Source organism: Carcharodon carcharias, chromosome 1 (genome assembly GCF_017639515.1).
Source record: "Carcharodon carcharias isolate sCarCar2 chromosome 1, sCarCar2.pri, whole genome shotgun sequence".
In the NCBI taxonomy this organism is placed as follows: domain Eukaryota; kingdom Metazoa; phylum Chordata; class Chondrichthyes; order Lamniformes; family Lamnidae; genus Carcharodon; species Carcharodon carcharias.
Window position 1 is genome coordinate 106,678,047 of NC_054467.1, and position 18,135 is coordinate 106,696,181.

The window sequence follows — 18,135 nt, forward strand, 5'->3', positions numbered from 1 at the left end:
AGCCTGGGTCCTGATGGACTTCATCCTAGGGTCTTAAAAGAAGTGTCTAGTGAGATAGTTGATACAATGGTTTTAATTTTCTAAAATTCGCCTAGGTTTGGGAAGGTCCCATTAGATTGGAAGACAGCAAATGTGACTCAGTTATTCAAAAAGGGAGGGAGACAGACAACTGGAAACTACAGACCAGTTAGCTTAACATCTGTCAGAGGGAAAATGTTAGACGCTATTATTAAAGAAGTTATAGCAGGGCACTTGGATAAGCTCAAGGTCATCAGGCAAAGCCAACGTGGTTTTGTGAATGAGAAATTGTATTTAATCAACTTATTGGAGTTTTTTGAGGAAGTAACATGTGTTGTGGATAAAGGGGAACCGGAGGATGTACTGCACTTAGATTCCCAGAAGGCATTTGGTAAAGTGCCACATCAAAGGTTATTGTGGAAAATAAAAGCTCTCAGTATGGAGGGGTAATATATTGGCATGAATAGAAGATTGGCTGTCTAACACAAAGTAGAGAGTCAGCATGAATAGGTCTTTTTCAGGTTGGCAAGATGTAATGAGTGCTGGGATCAGTGCTGGGGCCTCAACTGTTTATATAAATGACTTGGATGGAGCGACTGAAGGGATGGTTGCCAAGTTTGCTGGTGACAGAAAGATAGGTAGGAAAATAAGTTGTGAAGAGGACATGAGGTTACAAAAAGATATAGAAAGTTTAAGTGAGTGGGCAAAGATCTGGCAAATGGAGTATAATGTTGGAAAATGTGAAATTGTCCATTTTGGCAGGAAGAATAAAAGAGAAGCATATTACCTAAATAGTGAGGGATTGCAGAGCTCTGAGGTGCAGAGAGATCTGGGTGTCCTGTGCATAAATCACAAAAGGCCAATTTGCAAGTACAGCAAGTAATTAGGAAAGGTAATAGAATGTTATCATTTATCGTGAGGGGAATTGAATACAAAAGTAGGGAGGTTGTGTTTCAGTTGTACAGGGCACTAGTGAGACCACATTTGGAGTACTGTGTACAGTATTGGTCACCTTATTTAAGGAAGGGATGTAAATTCATTGGAAGCAGTTCAGAGAAGGTTCACCGGACTAATACCTTGAATGGGTGGGTTGTTTTATGAGGAAAGGTTGGACAGACTAGGCTTGTATCCGCTGGACTTTAGGGTAAGAGGCGGCTTGATTGAAACATATAAGACCCTGAGGGATCTTGACAGGGTCAATATGAAGAGGATTTTTTTTCTTGTGGAAAAACCTAGAACTAGGGGTCACTGCTTAAAAATGAGTTGCCCATTTAAGGGGCGAAATTTTTTTCACTCAGGGTTGTGTGTCTTTGAAACACTCTTCCTGAAAAGGTGGTAGAAGCAGAGTCTTTGAATATTTTTAAGACAGAGTTGGATAGATTCTTGGTAAGCAAGGGGGTGATAGGTTATCGGGAGAATGTGGGATGCAGATTTCATGTGAGATCAGGCATGATCTTATTAAATGGCGGAGCAGACTCGAGGGGCTGAATGGCCTACTCCAGCTCCTTGTTTGTATGTTCGTATGACTAATAACTCTGTAGTTGCCTGTGTCTGTTTTGTTACCTATTTTGAATAGGGGTACCACATTAGCCTTTTTCTGATCTCTTGGTGTTTCTTGCAGTGTCCATAATTGTCAGTGTCTCGCAAATCTCTGAACATTCTGGTTAACATACCAACTAACCCTGAAGATTTACTTGGTTATCAGAACTTTAATCATGTATAATAATTCCATCACATTTACATTGAAGTTTTGAATTTTTCCTTGGTACTCTTTCTGGGTTGTGGTAGGGAGGGCAAGGTGTTCCTGCCTTACTGTTAAATACTATTTTGGCAGTAACCCTAATCAAACACCAGTCTCAAATCTTTTTTTAAAGTTACTTTGTGCTACTCTGGACCATAAAATGAAAGGTCTTTAGTCTTAGATTAATCAGATTTTTACTCATGATTGAAATCCTGCTCTGCTCTGTTTTGTTCTTGTGATACACGGTTTGTCTGTGCGCATGACCACAGAATCATAAATTGCAATAAAACAACAGGCAAGTATAGCACCTTCAACCTATAAAGCATCCAAATGGGACATCTCAGGTGCATTACTGTACAAAATTTGTACCGGGTCTCAGTGATTTTTGGGACAACCGAATAAAAATTTGGTCAAGGTAGATTTAGTAGCAATTTAAAGGAGGGGAGAGAAACAGATAAGGGTAGGCAGAGAATTCCAGAGCTTGAGGCTTAGGCAGCTGAAGGGATGGCCTCAAATGTACTGAAAGAAATGCTGCTACAGCACTTTCAAATTCCATTGGCTGTTGTGGCTCAATCGGCTTCCATTCAAAGACAGAAACTGTTGTTAAAATTGAAAGTGTTGTAATAGACTTCAAATGCAATTTATTGACAACTTGAAACAAATGATTTAATATGATATGCATAACAGTAAACTAATTCTGAATAATAAAGAGAAATGTGAATATAGTATCAGTAATATTACAATGACGTTTTGAGCTAATCGGTTTAAAGGATGTTAGTGCCAAGATGCTAATGCTTTAAATATTAAAATACTCTGGAAGGTCCCATGTTCCAATTTCTGATAGGCAACCCTTGGAGAATATGTTAATTCGTATTTAGAAAGTGTGCAAAAAGCTTTCTGTAGGTATAGAAGAATACAGCATTTTCAACAACTTGCATTGCATTTATATTGCAAATTTAATGTGGAAGAATGTTTCATGGGTGTAACCAACTAAAAATAAACACCTATTCAAAGAAGGAGATGTTAAAGAGTGGCTTCAAAAATTGATAAAATAGATGGCTTTTAATAAGAGAAGGGGATTGAAAGGCAAATAGGCTTGGGCAGGTAATTCCAGAGTGTAGGGCCACAATAATTGAATGTACATTGTCAACAGTAGAGAAAGGGAGGACTTCCCCAAAAGACCAGATCTCGGTGGTATGGAGTGTTTGTGGGGGTGGGGTGGTGTAGGGAAGTTGTAGGAGGTTGAGATAGGGAGGAATGAGGTCATGAGTGATTCAAAAAAAATTGAGAAAATGCAGTTGGAAACATTGCTGACCATAAGCCGATGTAGGTCTGATGCAAGAACAGACGGGCGAATGGGACTTGGTACAGTATAAGATTGTAGTTCTGTCGAAGGGCCATGAGGACTCGAAACGTCAACTCTTTTCTTCTCCGCCGATGCTGCCAGACCTGCTGAGTTTTTCCAGGTAATTCTGTTTTTGTTTTGGATTTCCAGCATCCGCAGTTTTTTTGTTTTTATTAAGATTAATGATGTTGTTCTTGCTGTGCAGTATGCTCCAGACATGTTGAAATATCATCTTGTTTATGGACATACTTTGATCCCTTGTTTGAAAACCAGCTGTTTGAAAACCACTCATGGACAGTTTGTGCTGTCGGCTCATACTCACTTGGACTGAATTGAGTCTGTCAAATTGGATTTATATAGGACCCTCATTGCCAAGTGACTGAATTTAGCCTGTCATCAGTCTGGGCTGGATTTGAACCCAGGTCCCAGAGGTGTAAGGTTGTCATTGTCTAACCTACTGTATTAACCAGACCCCAAAGCAAATTATAATGCTTTGATGGTTTATAAATAATTTCTGCTGAAGTTGTGAACTGAGCCTTTCACAGATCACGGAATCTTTACAGTGCAGAAGTAGGCCATTCAGCCCATCAATTCTGCACTGGCTCTCTGAACGAGCATTCCACCTAGCCCCACTCCCCTGCCTAATCCCCATAACCTTGCATGTTGTTTCTTTTCAGGTAGGAATCCCAATTCCCTTTTGAATATAATTGAACCTGCCTCCACCACCCTTTCAGGAAGTTCGTTCCAGAGTCCAACCACCCTCTAGTGAAAAAATTTTTCCTCACATCACATTTACTCCTTTTGCCAATTATTTTGAATCTGTGCCCTCTAGTTCTTGATGTTCTCTTGAGTAGGAACAGTTTCTCACTATTTACCCTGTCCATACCCCTCAAGATCTTGAATACCTTTATCAAGTCTCATCTCAGCTGCCTTTTCTCCAAGGAAGAGAGTCCCAAACTCTCCAAAACTATCCTTATAGTTCTTTATCCCTGGAATCATTCTTGTGAATTTCCATTGTACTCTTCCCAATGCCTTTACACTCTTCCTCAAGTATGGCACCCAGAACTGGACACAGTACTCCAGATGAGGCCTAACTAGTGTCTTATACAAGTTCAACATGACTTCCTTACCCTTGTATTCAATGCCCCTATTAATAAAGCCTAAGATACTATATACTTTATTATCTGCTTTCTCAAATTGTCATGCCATCTTCACTGACACGTGTACATATACATTGAGATCCCTCTGTTCCTGCACCTCCTTTAATCTCTCCCTTTATTTTATATCGTCTCACCATATCCTTCCTTCCAAAATGGATCGCCTCACACTTCTCTGCATTGAACTTCATCTGCCACTTGTTTGTCCAATCTGCTAACATGTCTTTGTCCTTTTGAAGTTCGAGACTATTCCCATCACAGTTGACAACATTTCCAATCTTCGTATCATCTGCAAATTTTGAAATCATGCCCTGCACACCACAGTCTAGGTCATTAATATATATCAGGAAGAGCATGAGTCCCAACACTGACTCCTGGGGGACTCCACTACAAACCTTCCTCCAATCTGAAAAACAACCATTTATCACTACTCTCTGTTTCCTGTCACTCTGCCAAGTTCTTATCCAAGTACCTACTTTCCCTTTTATTCCTGAGCTAGAATTTTGCTAACAAGTCTGTTGTGTGGCACTGTATCAAATGCCTTTTGAAAATCCATATACACCACATCAACAACGATTCTCTTATCAACCTTCTCTATTACCACCTCAAAAAACTCCAGCAAATTAGTTGAATGTGATTTTCCCCTAATGAATCCATGCAGGCTTTCCTTAATTATCCTGCACTTCTCTAAGTGACTCTTGATTTTATCCCATACTATAGTTTCCAGAGGTTTCCCTGCCACTGAGGTCAAACTGACTGATCTGTAGTTGCCAGCTTTATCCTTGCACCCTTTTTTTTGAACAATGGTGTAACATTCACAATTCTCCAGTCATTTGGCAGCTCCCCTGTGTCTAAGGAAGACTGGAAGATTATCACTAGTGCCTCTGCAATTTCCACACTCACTTCCCTCATCCTGCCCTGGTACCTTATCTATTTTAAGTAAAGATAGCCTTTCTAACACCACCTCCTCCCCAATTGCAAATTCTTCTGGTGTGCCAGTTAATTCCTCTCCCACTTTGGCCTGGGTAGCATCTTCTTCCTTTGTAAAGACAGATGCAAAGTACTCATTGAATACCTCCGTCATTTCTCCAGCCTCCACATGTAAGTCCTCTTTTTCTGTCCCTAACTGGCCCTACTCTTTCTTTTACTACCCTTTTATTATTTACATGCTTATAGAAGACCTTCCAATTCCTTTTTATGTTAGCTGCCAGCCTCCTTTCATGCTCTCTCCTTGCTTTTCTTATTAGTTTCCTCTCTGATCCTTCTATATTCTGCCTGATTCTCCATTATATTTTTTTACCTGATATCGGTCACAAGCGCACTTCTTTCTTTTCATCTTCACCTCTATCTCACTTCTCATCCAGAGTGTTCTGGATTTATTGTCATACCTTTCCCCTTCAAGGGAATATACCTTGGCATTGCCTGCAATAACTTTTCCTTGAAGGTGGCCCATTATTCAGCTACTGTCCTTTCTGCCAGCATTTGATTCCAACTCACTTGACTCAATGCATTCTCACCCCATCGAAGTTGGATTTCCCCCAATTGATTATCCGTGCTCTAGATTATGCCCCTGTCCTTTTCCATGACCAACCTAAACATTGTGACACAATGGTCACTGTCACCTGGAGGCTCGCCCACTGATATTTGATCCACTTGGGCTAACTCTTTTCCCAGAATCAGGTCCAAAAGTGCATGTCCTCTCGTTGGACTGGAAACATACTGCTGCAGAAAATTATCTTGAACACATTCCAGGGACATTCACTCCTCTTGTCCCTTTGTACTATTCCTATTCCAGTCTATATTTGGATAATTGAAGCCCCCCATTATGATTACTCTATAATACTTGCACCTCTCTTGTAATTTCTTTGAAAATTTGTTTCTCCACATCCCTTTATCTAGTTGGTGGTCTATATTCTACACTGATCAATGTTATTGCACCTTTTTCATTCCTTACTTCTAGCCAGAGAGATTCCGTCCTTGATCCCTCTGGAACATCCTCTCTCTCCAGTGCTGTAATGCCATCTTTTATCAACAGTATCACACCCCCCCACTTTCTCTTCTTTTCCTGCTTCTCCTAAACACCTTGCACCCAGGAATATTTAACGCCCAGTTCTGCCCTTCTTTGAGCCAGGTCTCTGTTATAGCAATGATATAATATTTTCATTTGTCAACCTGTGCCTGCAGTTCACCAAACTTATGAACCACACTCAGTGCATTCACATACATGTACATGAACCCTGATTTAGGTTTTTTTATTTTCCCTGTTATTCTGACCCCATCTAATGACTTACTATTGCCTACTCTAATTCTATGAAACTCTCCAACTATTCTCTCTACCATGATATCACTCTCTGATATGTCCTTGTTATCAGTTGATACGTCTCTACTTCCCACTGCTAGTTTTTCTCCTCTCCACTCTGAATTTCCCCTCAGGTTTCTATTCCCCTGCTAATCTAGTTTTAAATTCTCCCCAACAGTACCAGCAAACCTCCCCACGAGGACTTTAACCCCAGTCCTGTTAACAGATTCGTAGACGCTTACAGCACAGAAGGAGGCCATTCAGCCCATCATGTCCATGTCAGTCAACAAAGATCTGACTACACTAATCCCATTTCCCAGCACGTGGTCCATAGCCCACCACCCTCTGGGTGAAAGAATTTCTCCTCAACTCTTCCCTTATCCCTCTACCTCTTATCTTAAATCTATGCCCCCTGGTTATTGACCCATCTACTAATGGAAAAAGTGCCCTCCTATCCACCTTATAATACGGACTTGAAATGTCAACTCTGTTTCTCTCTCCATAGATGCTGCCAGACCTGCTGAGTTTTTCCAGCATTTTCTGTTTTGTTTCACATCTTTCCTATAATGTGGTGACCAGAACTGCACGCAGTACTCCAGTTGTAGCCCAACCAGAGTTTTATACAGTTCCAGCATAGCCTCCCTGCTTTTGTATTCTATGCCTCGGCTAATAAAGGCAAGTATCCCATATTATGCATTAACCACCTCATCTGCCTGCCCTGCTTCCTTCAGGGATCTGTGGATATGCACACCAAAGTCCCTCTGATCTAAGTACTTTTATAGCATCCTACCATTCACAATGTAATCCCTTGCCTTGTTAGCCCTCCCCAAGTGCATTACCTCTCACTTTTCTGGGTTGAATTCCATTTGCCACCACCCTGTCCACCTGACCAGTCCATTGACATCCTCATGCAGTTTACGCTATCCTCCTCAATATTTACTACCCTACCAAATTTTGTGTCATCTGCAAACTCCTGATCATACCCCCTATATTTAAGTCTAAATCATTTATGTACACCACAAACAGCAAGGGTCCCAGCATCGAGCCCTGTGGAACCCAACTGGAAACAGACTTCCAGTCATAGAAATGTCCCCCTATCATCACCCTTTGCTTCCTGCCTCTCAGTCAATTTTGGATCCAACGTGCCACTTTGCCATGGATCCCATGGGCTCTAATTTTCTTGACATGTCTGCCTTGAGGGACCTTATCAAAAGCCTTACTAAAGTCCATGTAGACCACATCAAATGCATTACCCTCATCAACACTTCTGGTTACCTCCTCAAAAAATTTGATCAGATTTGTTAATGTGTAACCCGTCCTTGTACAAGTCCCACCTGCCCTAGAACCGATCCCAATGCCTCATAAATCTAAAGCCCTCCCTCCTACTCCATTTCACCAGCCATGTGTTGAACTATTCAATCTTCCTATTCTTAGGCTCACTAGCATGTGGCACTGGGAGTAATCCTGAGATTACTGCTCTTGAGATTCTGCTTTTTAATTCCCTTCCTAACTCCCTAAAATCTGCTTTCAGGACCTCAGCCCTTTCCTACCTATGTCGTTGGTCCCAATATGGACCATGACCTCTAGCCTTTCAGCCTCCCCCCAAAAGAAAGCCCTGCAGCCATCCTGACCCTGGCACAGGGAGGCAACACACCATCCTGGAGTCACGCCTTCCGCCACAGAAACGCCTGTCTGCTCCCCTTACTATGGAATCCCCTACTACTATAGCACTTATACTCTTCCTCCTCCCGTCCTGTGCAGCTGAGCCACCTGTAGTGCCACAAAGTTGGCCCTTGCTACAGCTCTCTGAGGAACCATCTCACTCATCAGCATCCAAAATGGAAAAGCGGTTGGAGAGCGAGATGGTCTCGGGGATTCCTGCACTACATGCCTGTTTCACATAGATACTCTTGGCGGTCACCCACTCCTCCTCTGCCTGTGTACTTCTTAGCTGCGGTGTGACCAGCTCTCTAAATGTGCTATCCATGTAATCCTCAGCCTAGAAGTTGCACCGCAGTGACTCCAGCTGCTGCTCGATCTCCGCAACTCAGAGCTCAAGTTTCTGCAAAAATAGACCAGATTTTATTTTCTATTGAGACTGATTTTAGGGTGCAAGAAAAGCATGAAAGAATGAAAGCAAGAAGAAAAAAGGCCCAAACAATCCCCACATGGGCCCCAGTTATGCCTGTCTCTTTATGGGGTATGTGGAACATTCCTTGTTCTAGTCCTACTCCAGCCCCCCCTCCCACAACTCTTTCTCCGGTACGTCGATGACTGCTTCGGTGCTGCTTCATGCTCTCATCTGGACCTGGAAAAATTTATTAATTTTGCTTCCAATTTCCACCCCTTCATCATTTTCACATGGTTCATCTCTGGCACTTCCCTTCCCTTCCTTGACCTCTCTGTCTCAATGTCTGGTGATAGACTGTTCTCCAATATTCATTACAAGCCCACCGACTCCCACAGCTACCTTGACTACAGCTCCTCACACCCCGCTTCCTGTAAGGACTCCATCCCATTCTCTCGGTTCCTTCGCCTCCGTCGCATCTGCTCTGATGATGCCACTTTCTAAAACAGTTCCTCTGACATGTCTTCCTTCTTCCTTAACCAAGGTTTTCCGCCCTCTCACCTTCCTCTCCCTCCCAGAAACATGATAGGGTCCCCCTTGTCCTCACTTATCACCCCACCAGCCTCCGCATTCAAAGGATCATCCTCCGTCATTTCCGCCAACTTCAGCATGATGCCACCACCAAACACATCTTCCCTTCACACACACACACCCCCGCACACACACACCCCCGCACACCCGCCCCGGCAGCTTTCTGCAGGGATCATTCCTCCAGGACACCCTGGTCCACTCCTCCATCACCCCCTACCCCTCAACCCCCTCCCATGGTACCTTACAATGCAACCATGGAAGGTGCAACACCTGCCCCTTTGCTTCCCCCCTCCTCACCATCCAGGGACCCAAACACTCCTTTCAAGTGAAGTAGCATTTCACTTGCAGTTCCCTCAATTTAGTCTACTGCATTCGCTGCTCCCAATGCGGTTTCCTCTAGATTGAAAAGACCAAATGCAGACTGGGTGACCGCTTTGCGGAACACCTTCAGTCTGTCCACAAGCATGACCCAGACCTCCCTGTCGCTTGCCGTTTCAACACACCACCCTGCTCTCATGCCCACATGTCCGTCCTTGGCCTGCTGCAATGTTCCAGTGAAGTTCAACGCAAACTGGAGGAACAGCACCTCATCTTCCAACTAGGCACTTTGCAGCCTTCCGGACTGAATATTGAGTTCAACAACTTTAGATCATGAACTCTGTCCTCCATCCCCACCCCCTTTCTGATCCTCCTTTTTCCAATAATTTATATATATTTTTCTTTTCCCACCTAGTTCCATTATTTTTAAATTTATTTCCATCCATTGTTTTATCTCTACCTTTTAGCCTATTTCAATCCCTTTCTCCCACCCCACCCCCACTAGGGTTATCTGTACCTTGCTCGTCCTGCTTTCTACCTTTAATGTCCCCATTAGCACATTTCTTAGCTAATATCATCACCATCAGCACCTCTTTGTCTTTTTGTCTATGACATCTTTTGGCAATCTCCACCTACACTGGCCCTCTATCCAGCTCTACCTGTCCCACCCCCCTTAAACCAGCTTATATTTCACGCCTTTTCTATTTTTCCTTAGTTCTGTTGAAGAGTCATACAGACTTGAAATGTTAACTGTGTTCCTCTCCACAGATGCTGTCAGACTTGCTGAGTTTTTCCAGGTATTTTTGTTTTTGTTTCGGATTTCCAGCATCCGCAGTTTTTTACTTTTATTACGTAAGAAAAATATTATGTTTTTTATTATGTCGATGGAACAGGCTTTTGCATTGAGAATTCACCTTGCATTCAGAGGTAAAGTATGAACATCAGTAATTTTCTTGAGGAGTAAGTCAAAACTGGTGTATTTGAACATCCAACAGTGAAGTCCCCTACAAGTGAAGGAAGTAATATAAAATGCGGCACTTCAAAAAAAATTCACATACCAGGCAAATGTGGAAAAACCGCCATGAAAGCAAAGCATTTTACCTCTACAAGGAGTTGTGTGGAGCTTCTTCCAAAAGTTTGTTGTTCTATTTCTCCCCCTAAATATTTGAGGATGGTCAATGCAGATAACATTTGGAGCTGTATTTGTTGAAGTTAACAAATTATCTCCAACTTATTGACAATGTATCATTTACAAGCTGCAGTTAATTCACCCAGATTTAAGATAACCCAGAAGCTAAATATTGTAAAGCAGTAATGCATCGGAGGGTTTGAATTGATGAGCAACTTGAGCTGATTGTTGCCATTTGTGATGTTGCAGTCTTAAATCCAAGCTGGGATATTATTTTATAATACTGAAGTCAAATTCTTGAATATGTATGGCTGGGGTTCATAGGGGCTTTTCTGTTTTCTTTTTGCATTCAAGCAGAAGATGTTAGAAGAGACAATGGTTATCAGGCTCCCCTGGAAAGCTCCTAGCATGCTAGGTTTAGTTTAACTATGATACTGTTTGCAGTGCATGTTCACAGGTCATTAAATTAGTTTCTCTCCTGAAGAGCCATATTATCCTTGAGGTTTAAATTCACATGCCTCATAGCTGTATTTTTTCTTGAGGTGTAATGGCAAAGCCAAAGAATCCTGAAAAGCTGACTGTTGAAACTGGCTGCAATTTTTAAAGTATTTATTGATGGGATATAACCATTGCTTGGCAAGGCCAGCATTTATTGCACATTCCTAATTGCCATTGGGAAGGTGGTCATGAGCAGGGTTCAAATACATGGGAGTGGTGGATGGATTTGCCTTGGAAACCACATATATAGCCCCCAAAAATTCAATTATGGGTGAAATATTCAAGAAATGCCACCCCAGGTATTTTGATTGGAGGACCAGTGAGTGCAGGAGAGAGAATCTGTGAGGAGCTGTTCTCTCAATCATATGTCTCTCCCATGTTGCTCCAGGTCGTCCAATCACAGGTTCCTCCATCCCACTCTTTTTTTCTGTTCTTGTCCTTTTAGCTTGCTGAGGTACCTGGTTTTCCTGGGTAGTAGCATAGCCTGGATGTTGCGTAGGACTGCGCCCTGGTTATGATACCCTTTCAGCAGCTTGTTGATATCACGCCATTGCTGAAGGTGAGCTGGAGGTGGTAGGGGATGATGCAGTTTGTCCTCTTCGTTCTGCTAGCTCCAGGATCTTGACAGTCAGGTAGACGAGGACTCTAGCCTTTACATGCTTGGCATAGTGCACTGTGTAGCAACTGGTGAAAGCAGCTGACAGGGAACTGGAGAACTGTGGCAGTAGGTCTTGGCTTTGGACTGAACAGGTATCAGCCACTAGGGCCGCTGCCTGTCAAGGAGGAGTCACCGTAGGCTGCGTGCTCTCTCTGTCCTGTGCATGTTCCTCTGCTGACGGAGGCTCACTATGCCCAGCCATGTACCCCAGAGGATCCATAACTGTGTCTGGGCCTGGCTTCTACTGGGGCAGGTTTGCACCTTGAGAGTGACCGGCACTGGTAGGCAGCAGCCTAGACTTTGTGTGTTTCTCACCGCCACCCCAGTGGGGAGTTGAGCGAGGTGGTAGAGCATTATCTTGTGGTTCTGTTTTATTAAATTCTGTTCAGTAACTTTATGGATAGTGTCAAGCTTCCTGATGAGTGCCATCCCAACAACATTCAAGGCAAGTGGGGAGTATTCCATCACACTCCTGACTTATGCCTTGTAGATGGTGGACAGGCTTTGGGAGTCGGGAAGTGAGTTAATCACCACAGAATTCACCTGTCTCTGACCTGTTCTTGTAGCCACAGTATTCATATGGCTTGTCCAATTCAGTTTCTGGTCAATGGTAAACCGCAGGATATTGATGGTGAGGGATTTGGCAATGATCATGCTGATAAACATCAAGGAAAGATGGAGATGGTCATTGCCTGGTGCAAATGCTACTTGCCACTTGGTTGTTGTCCAGGTCTTTTTGCATGTGGACATGGACTGCTTCAGCTTCTGAGGAATTGTGAATGGTACTGAACACTGCACCATCAGCAGATTCCTCACTTCTGACCTAATGTTGGAGGAAAGATCACTGATGAGACGGCTGGGCCTAGGACACTACTCTGAGGAACCCCTGGAGCAGTGTCATGAGACTGAGATGATTGTCCTCCAATAACCACAACCATCTCCCTTTGTGCTTGATATGACTCCAACTAATGGTGAGTCCATCTTCTCCCCCCCCACCACCTGATTCTCATTGACTTCAGTTTTGCTCGGGCTCCTTGATAACAAACTCTTGTCAAAGGCTGCCTTGATGTCAAGGGCAATCACTCTCATCTCACCTCACCTCTGGGTTTCAGCTTTTTTGTTTGGACCAAGGCTGTAGCGAGGTCAGAGGCAGAGTGGTCCGAGTGGAACCCACACTGAGCATCGGTGAGCAGGTTACTGCTGAGTGGGTGATGCTTGATAGCACTGTCAACGACGCCTTCCATCACTTCGCTGATGATCAGGAATAGAGGAATGGGAGGGTAATTGGCCATGTTATGGCCACAGCCAGTGCTAATTGCTGCGCAAACCAAATCCCAGAGGGAAACTTGGCTTACGAGCCACAACCTTTTTTTTGTATTCTAATAACGAGAGGAAGGCGTACCAATCTCAGCAGTAAGAGGTCCAGTAACACTTTTCGGTGTTTTAAAATTAAAAGTAAAAGTTTTATTAACAAAAAAGACTTAAACACACAGGATTATAGTTATACAATTAAGGTCAGTCTTACAAAACATTCCCCAAAACACACCACTTGGTCAAATCCACAAGTAAACACTTTCCAGGCAACACTCCCTTATAGATATTTAAATATGTAATCCTACAAGGCAGAATGCTGTAGCATCAATAAAGGTGTACCACATGACTTGTACCCCCTTCCACTTTGCTATGGAATTCACTTCAGAATAAAACTGCTTGCTGCAGCCAATACTTCTCAACAGCTCAAACAGCTCCCAGCCATCTCCATTTTAATGGCTCAACAGCTATCCAGTTCAATAGCTAACTCAACAGCTATCCACAGTAACTCAAATATATTTTTTCCCCCTTTCATCTCAGTCCCATTGTTCTCACACCCCTTTGAAGCTCAAACCCTTCCAAATATAAGATCTTTCATGTCTCATCATGTCTTTGCTTTTGGGTGAATAAAAATCCCCACTACTATTTGCCAGTGAACTCCTGCAAGATGCAAACATTTTCCTTGTTACCCCGATACTCCTTTGAAATTCAAAATACCTCCCAACTTAAAAATGAAAATGTTAGATCTAATCTATTTACTTGTGTCTCAAACTTAACATCTTTAACCTTTTCATGTTTCCAAACACCCAGACAGCCTGACTCCTATCAACCCCTTGCCTAGCTTAATAAAATCTCGCACGCGCGCGCGCGCACACACACACACACACACACACACACACACACACACACACACACACACACACACACACACACACACACACACACACTCTCTTCTTTACAGAATATTCCCCAAAATATGAAAACAAAATCCGTTATTACAGCCAGGTTGAATTTATCCTGCTTTTTGAAGGCAGGACATATATGGACAATTTTCCACATGGTCGGATAGTTGTGTTGTGGTTTTGCTGAAACTGCTTGGCTAGGAGCATGGCTGGTTCTGGAACATGTCTTCTGTACTGCAGCCAGGATGTTGTCAGCCCCCATACCCTTTCAATACCCAGTGTGTTCAGCATTTGTTGATATTACTTGGAGTGAATCGAATTGGCCAAAGACTCACATCTATGATGCTGGGGTCCTCAGGAGGAGACCGAAATGGATCACCACATGGCACTTCTGGCTGAAGATGACTGCAAATGTTTCAGCCTATAGGATGGTGATGTTTGTGAATCCTTCTCCAATTAGTTGTTCATTTGTCCACCACCATTCACAATTGGATGTTGCAGAATTGCAGAGTTTTGATCCGATTAGTTGGTTGTGGGACCACTTAACTCTGTTGCATGCTGTTTCTGCTGTTTCGCATGCATGTAGTCCTGTGTTGCAGCTGCAGCAGGTTGCAACCTTATTTTTTGGTATTCCTGTTCTGCTCCTGATATATTTTTCTGCGCTCCTCATTGAACCAGGATTGGTCCCCTGGCGTGATGGTAAGGCTAAACTGAGTGATATGCTGGGCCATGAGGTTATAGATGTGATGGAATACAATTTTGCTGTTGCTGCTGATGGCCCTCAGCTCCTCATGAATGCCCAGTTAAGAACTTATAGATTTGTACTGAATCTTTCCCTTTAGATGGAATCCATTTTAATAAGTATATTAAATCTCAGGTGGCATTTGGCTTGGGAAAATTTACAGTTTAAAGCAATCAGATTTGGCTTTAAAAACTGCAACCAATCTTAAAAAAAGAGCTAACTACTTTATTTAGTTTTGGTTTAAAATATTATTGTGCCATGTTACTAGTAGCTTCATTTTACAGTCTGCAGTGGGAGATAGGAAGATTGGGGGCACCAGGATACAGCTGTCCTTGAGTATGCCTTGCTTTCTTTTACATGCTAATAGTTGCAACAATTAATTTCTTTGCATATCCTTAGTTGGATCCCAAATCTACAGTGTGCACTTTTGACTTAAAAGCCACTTTTGGTGAATACTCAGGCAGTTAAAAGGATTGAAGAACGTTTTCATCATGCTGGATTTACTATTCAATGTAATGTCTTTTGAGGTGGTTGGAGAGCTCAAACTGAAATGACTATACAGTGGAACATAATTTCCCCACTGAAAGCAAATAGGAATGTTAGCGAGAAGCCACACAATTTGGCCATACTAATATGGGAACACCACCGTCTGAAAGTTCCCCTCCAAGTCATTCACCATCCTGACTTGGAAATATATCGCCGTTCCTTCACTGTTGCTGGGTCAAAATCCTTGAACTCCCTTCCTAACATCACTGTGGGTGTACCTACACCACACAGACTGCAGCGATTCAAGAAGGCAGCTCCCCACCACCTTCTCAAGGACAACTAGGAATGGGCAATAAATGCTGGCCCAGCCAGCGAAGCCCACATTCTGTGAATGAATAAGAAGAATATGGCACAGCAATGCATTAGTCACAGAAATGCGGGCAAGTGCAGTACAATAAAATTTGAATTCAGTCTGTTGTAGGCCGTGAGATTGATTCATGTTCGACAGGAGAGGTTAATGTTAAAGGACAGTGCAATGAGATAATAGCTTCCATAACTCATTCTCTCTCATAGTAGAGAATAAATAATGAAGTTTCCACTATATTCAAAGCAATTGCATTATAATCTCATTATCACTCCTCCTTAGCCATTTCAGTAGTGCATGTAAAGTTTTTTTTGGAATTAAGGCCACCATACTTTAATTGGACCTGAAAGTTCTGCAGTCATGACTATGAATGCCCGTGCAGCTTCTAAGTCACTAAAATGGAAATCAAAGTTAAATCACTGAGCTTTCCTTTTTTATTGATGCTAAATTAATATGCAGTATGAATCTTCTTACATGAAACACTTATCTGATTCTCCCCTCTCCTCCCTTACTCCTCCATCCCCTTGATAAATTACTGCAGAAAGACATTCTTCCTTTTGTGTTCCAGCTATTTTCACAAATCTCCTCTCTTGCCAACTTTCTGATTCCTGGCAGGATTTCTGCCTCCTTCTTTTCAATAGTATCTATAAAACAGACAAAAACTAATAAGTCAGACTCTTCAGGCAAAAAATTGGTATTGAGGAAATCAAAAACTGAATATTCTAGAGAATCTTAAAAAAGCATTTTTAAATTGCATCAGTTATATGTCCATCTCTTTGCATTCTACAAAGTCAGGTGGGGTCCAAGTGTCCAGTGCCATGAAGTCGTGAGGCATAATGGGGCTAAATGATGTAACTGGATTCTGATTTTTGCTTAAAGTCTGCTACTCATAACCTAAGTATGTATTAATTAATCCACCCCAAACGGTGTGTGCGCAAGTCAGAGGATTTAATCTCTATCTGGTTCTGTCGTTCTTCTCCTGCTGTTTCTCTATCTCTTCAATAGTTCTGTTTCTCTTTTTTTTTTTGGTCATTTGGCAGTACAAACTTGCGTATTGCTGAAAGAGACATGTCGAAGCTTTTCATCTTGCACTCATCAGGGCACTTCACAAGATTACCAGTATAAGGAGGAAACAGCAATTAATACTGTATGTGAACAGAGTACCGATTAGTTGGCAAGTGAACTCTGGTAGAGGCATTGCCATGGAGAATGCACCAGTGATGGTGTCTGACAGTTAACTGCCAAACATTGTTTGAAATTTAAACCAGGCAACTTGACCCTGATTAGTCAAGGTATTGCCCTGAGGACTGAGTCAGCGAATGGCTGTCATTTATTTTGTTTAGCTGAAACAGGCACAATGTGTGTACATGTTCTTTCTGTCTGCAAAGAACAGGGCCCTGTGTATTAATACATATAGATTCCAGTACATGCAAATGTGCCACACTATAAACCCGACTGACAATCTTAAATTCTTAGTACGTTGAGGATTATTTAGCAAATTTTGAAAATTGTTGAATCATATCTAATGTTGGACATTGTGTTTTGAGTTTTGCAACCATGGGCTGGTTGGTACGGTCTGTACCTTGCCCGTTATGAACAGCGGCTGGGACATGCTGTTTGATATGAACTGCCAGTCTTTGGAACGTATGGCCTACATACCTAGCATCACACTAGCACTGAAATTAATATACCACATTACTCATTTGTGTGATTGGCAGAACGTCTTTTTGGCTTGATGGCAGCATCCTGTCAGTGGCGAATACCACTCGTGTCGATACTGTACAGTAGCAGCGTAAAACAGCTAGCTTCACCTGTTGCTCAAATTTTTGAGATGCCCTGCCCTTCCAGGGTAATCTGAGATAGACTGGGCACTTTTCAGGCCCATTCGAGTTTGCGTGATGTACAGCGTGAAATGATCTGATCAGGTTAGCCATCATCCTGCCGTCTTTGATACACCCTATTTCAGCATCAAGTTTGCATGGTGAGCAAATGGCTCGGGCCCTATTTATAAGGTTGCTGGTAAGACCAGCCTTAGAGTGTGTGGAACTGCAAGAATCCCAATGCGTATACTGATCAGTGAAGGTAGGCTTGAGGTAGTCTGTGATAGAGAACCCCCCCTCCTTTTTTACTACTTTCCACATATCTCTTGGTTTTATCTCTTTTTTTCCCTCTTTCCTCTCCGCCCCCCCCCCCCCCCCCCCCCCCCCCCCCCCACCCCCACCCACCCCGGGTCCATCTAGCTTGTCTCCATCCAAGCATTGTTTCTCCCGTATGTACCTTTACAGACACCCTCCTATTCACAAAGCTAGCAAAAGAAACTTTAGACTAATTTAAAAATATATTATTTTCCTTTTTACAGAAGTTTATGTATTTTACAGATTGCCAAGAAATGCACAAGCACATCTGCTGCAGGACCAATGATCACAAAATTCATCATTGCCAAACCCGTCCACAACAAGAACCTTATAACAGGTCACTCTACCAATGTTCTCTGTGATTTACCGATTT

General features: G+C 42.6%; 1 protein-coding gene across 5 annotated transcripts in view; it reads left to right on the forward strand.

Annotated features, from left to right (window-relative positions):
* Positions 1-18,135, forward strand: part of lin54 (lin-54 DREAM MuvB core complex component) — a 107,017-nt gene that overhangs the window by 20,883 nt on the left and 67,999 nt on the right. For all 5 annotated transcript variants that reach the window (XM_041185228.1, XM_041185232.1, XM_041185231.1 and 2 more), the window contains one exon: positions 18,006-18,099. In XM_041185228.1, coding sequence (XP_041041162.1) covers positions 18,006-18,099 — 94 coding nt within the window. The remainder of the gene's footprint in view (positions 1-18,005; positions 18,100-18,135) is intronic.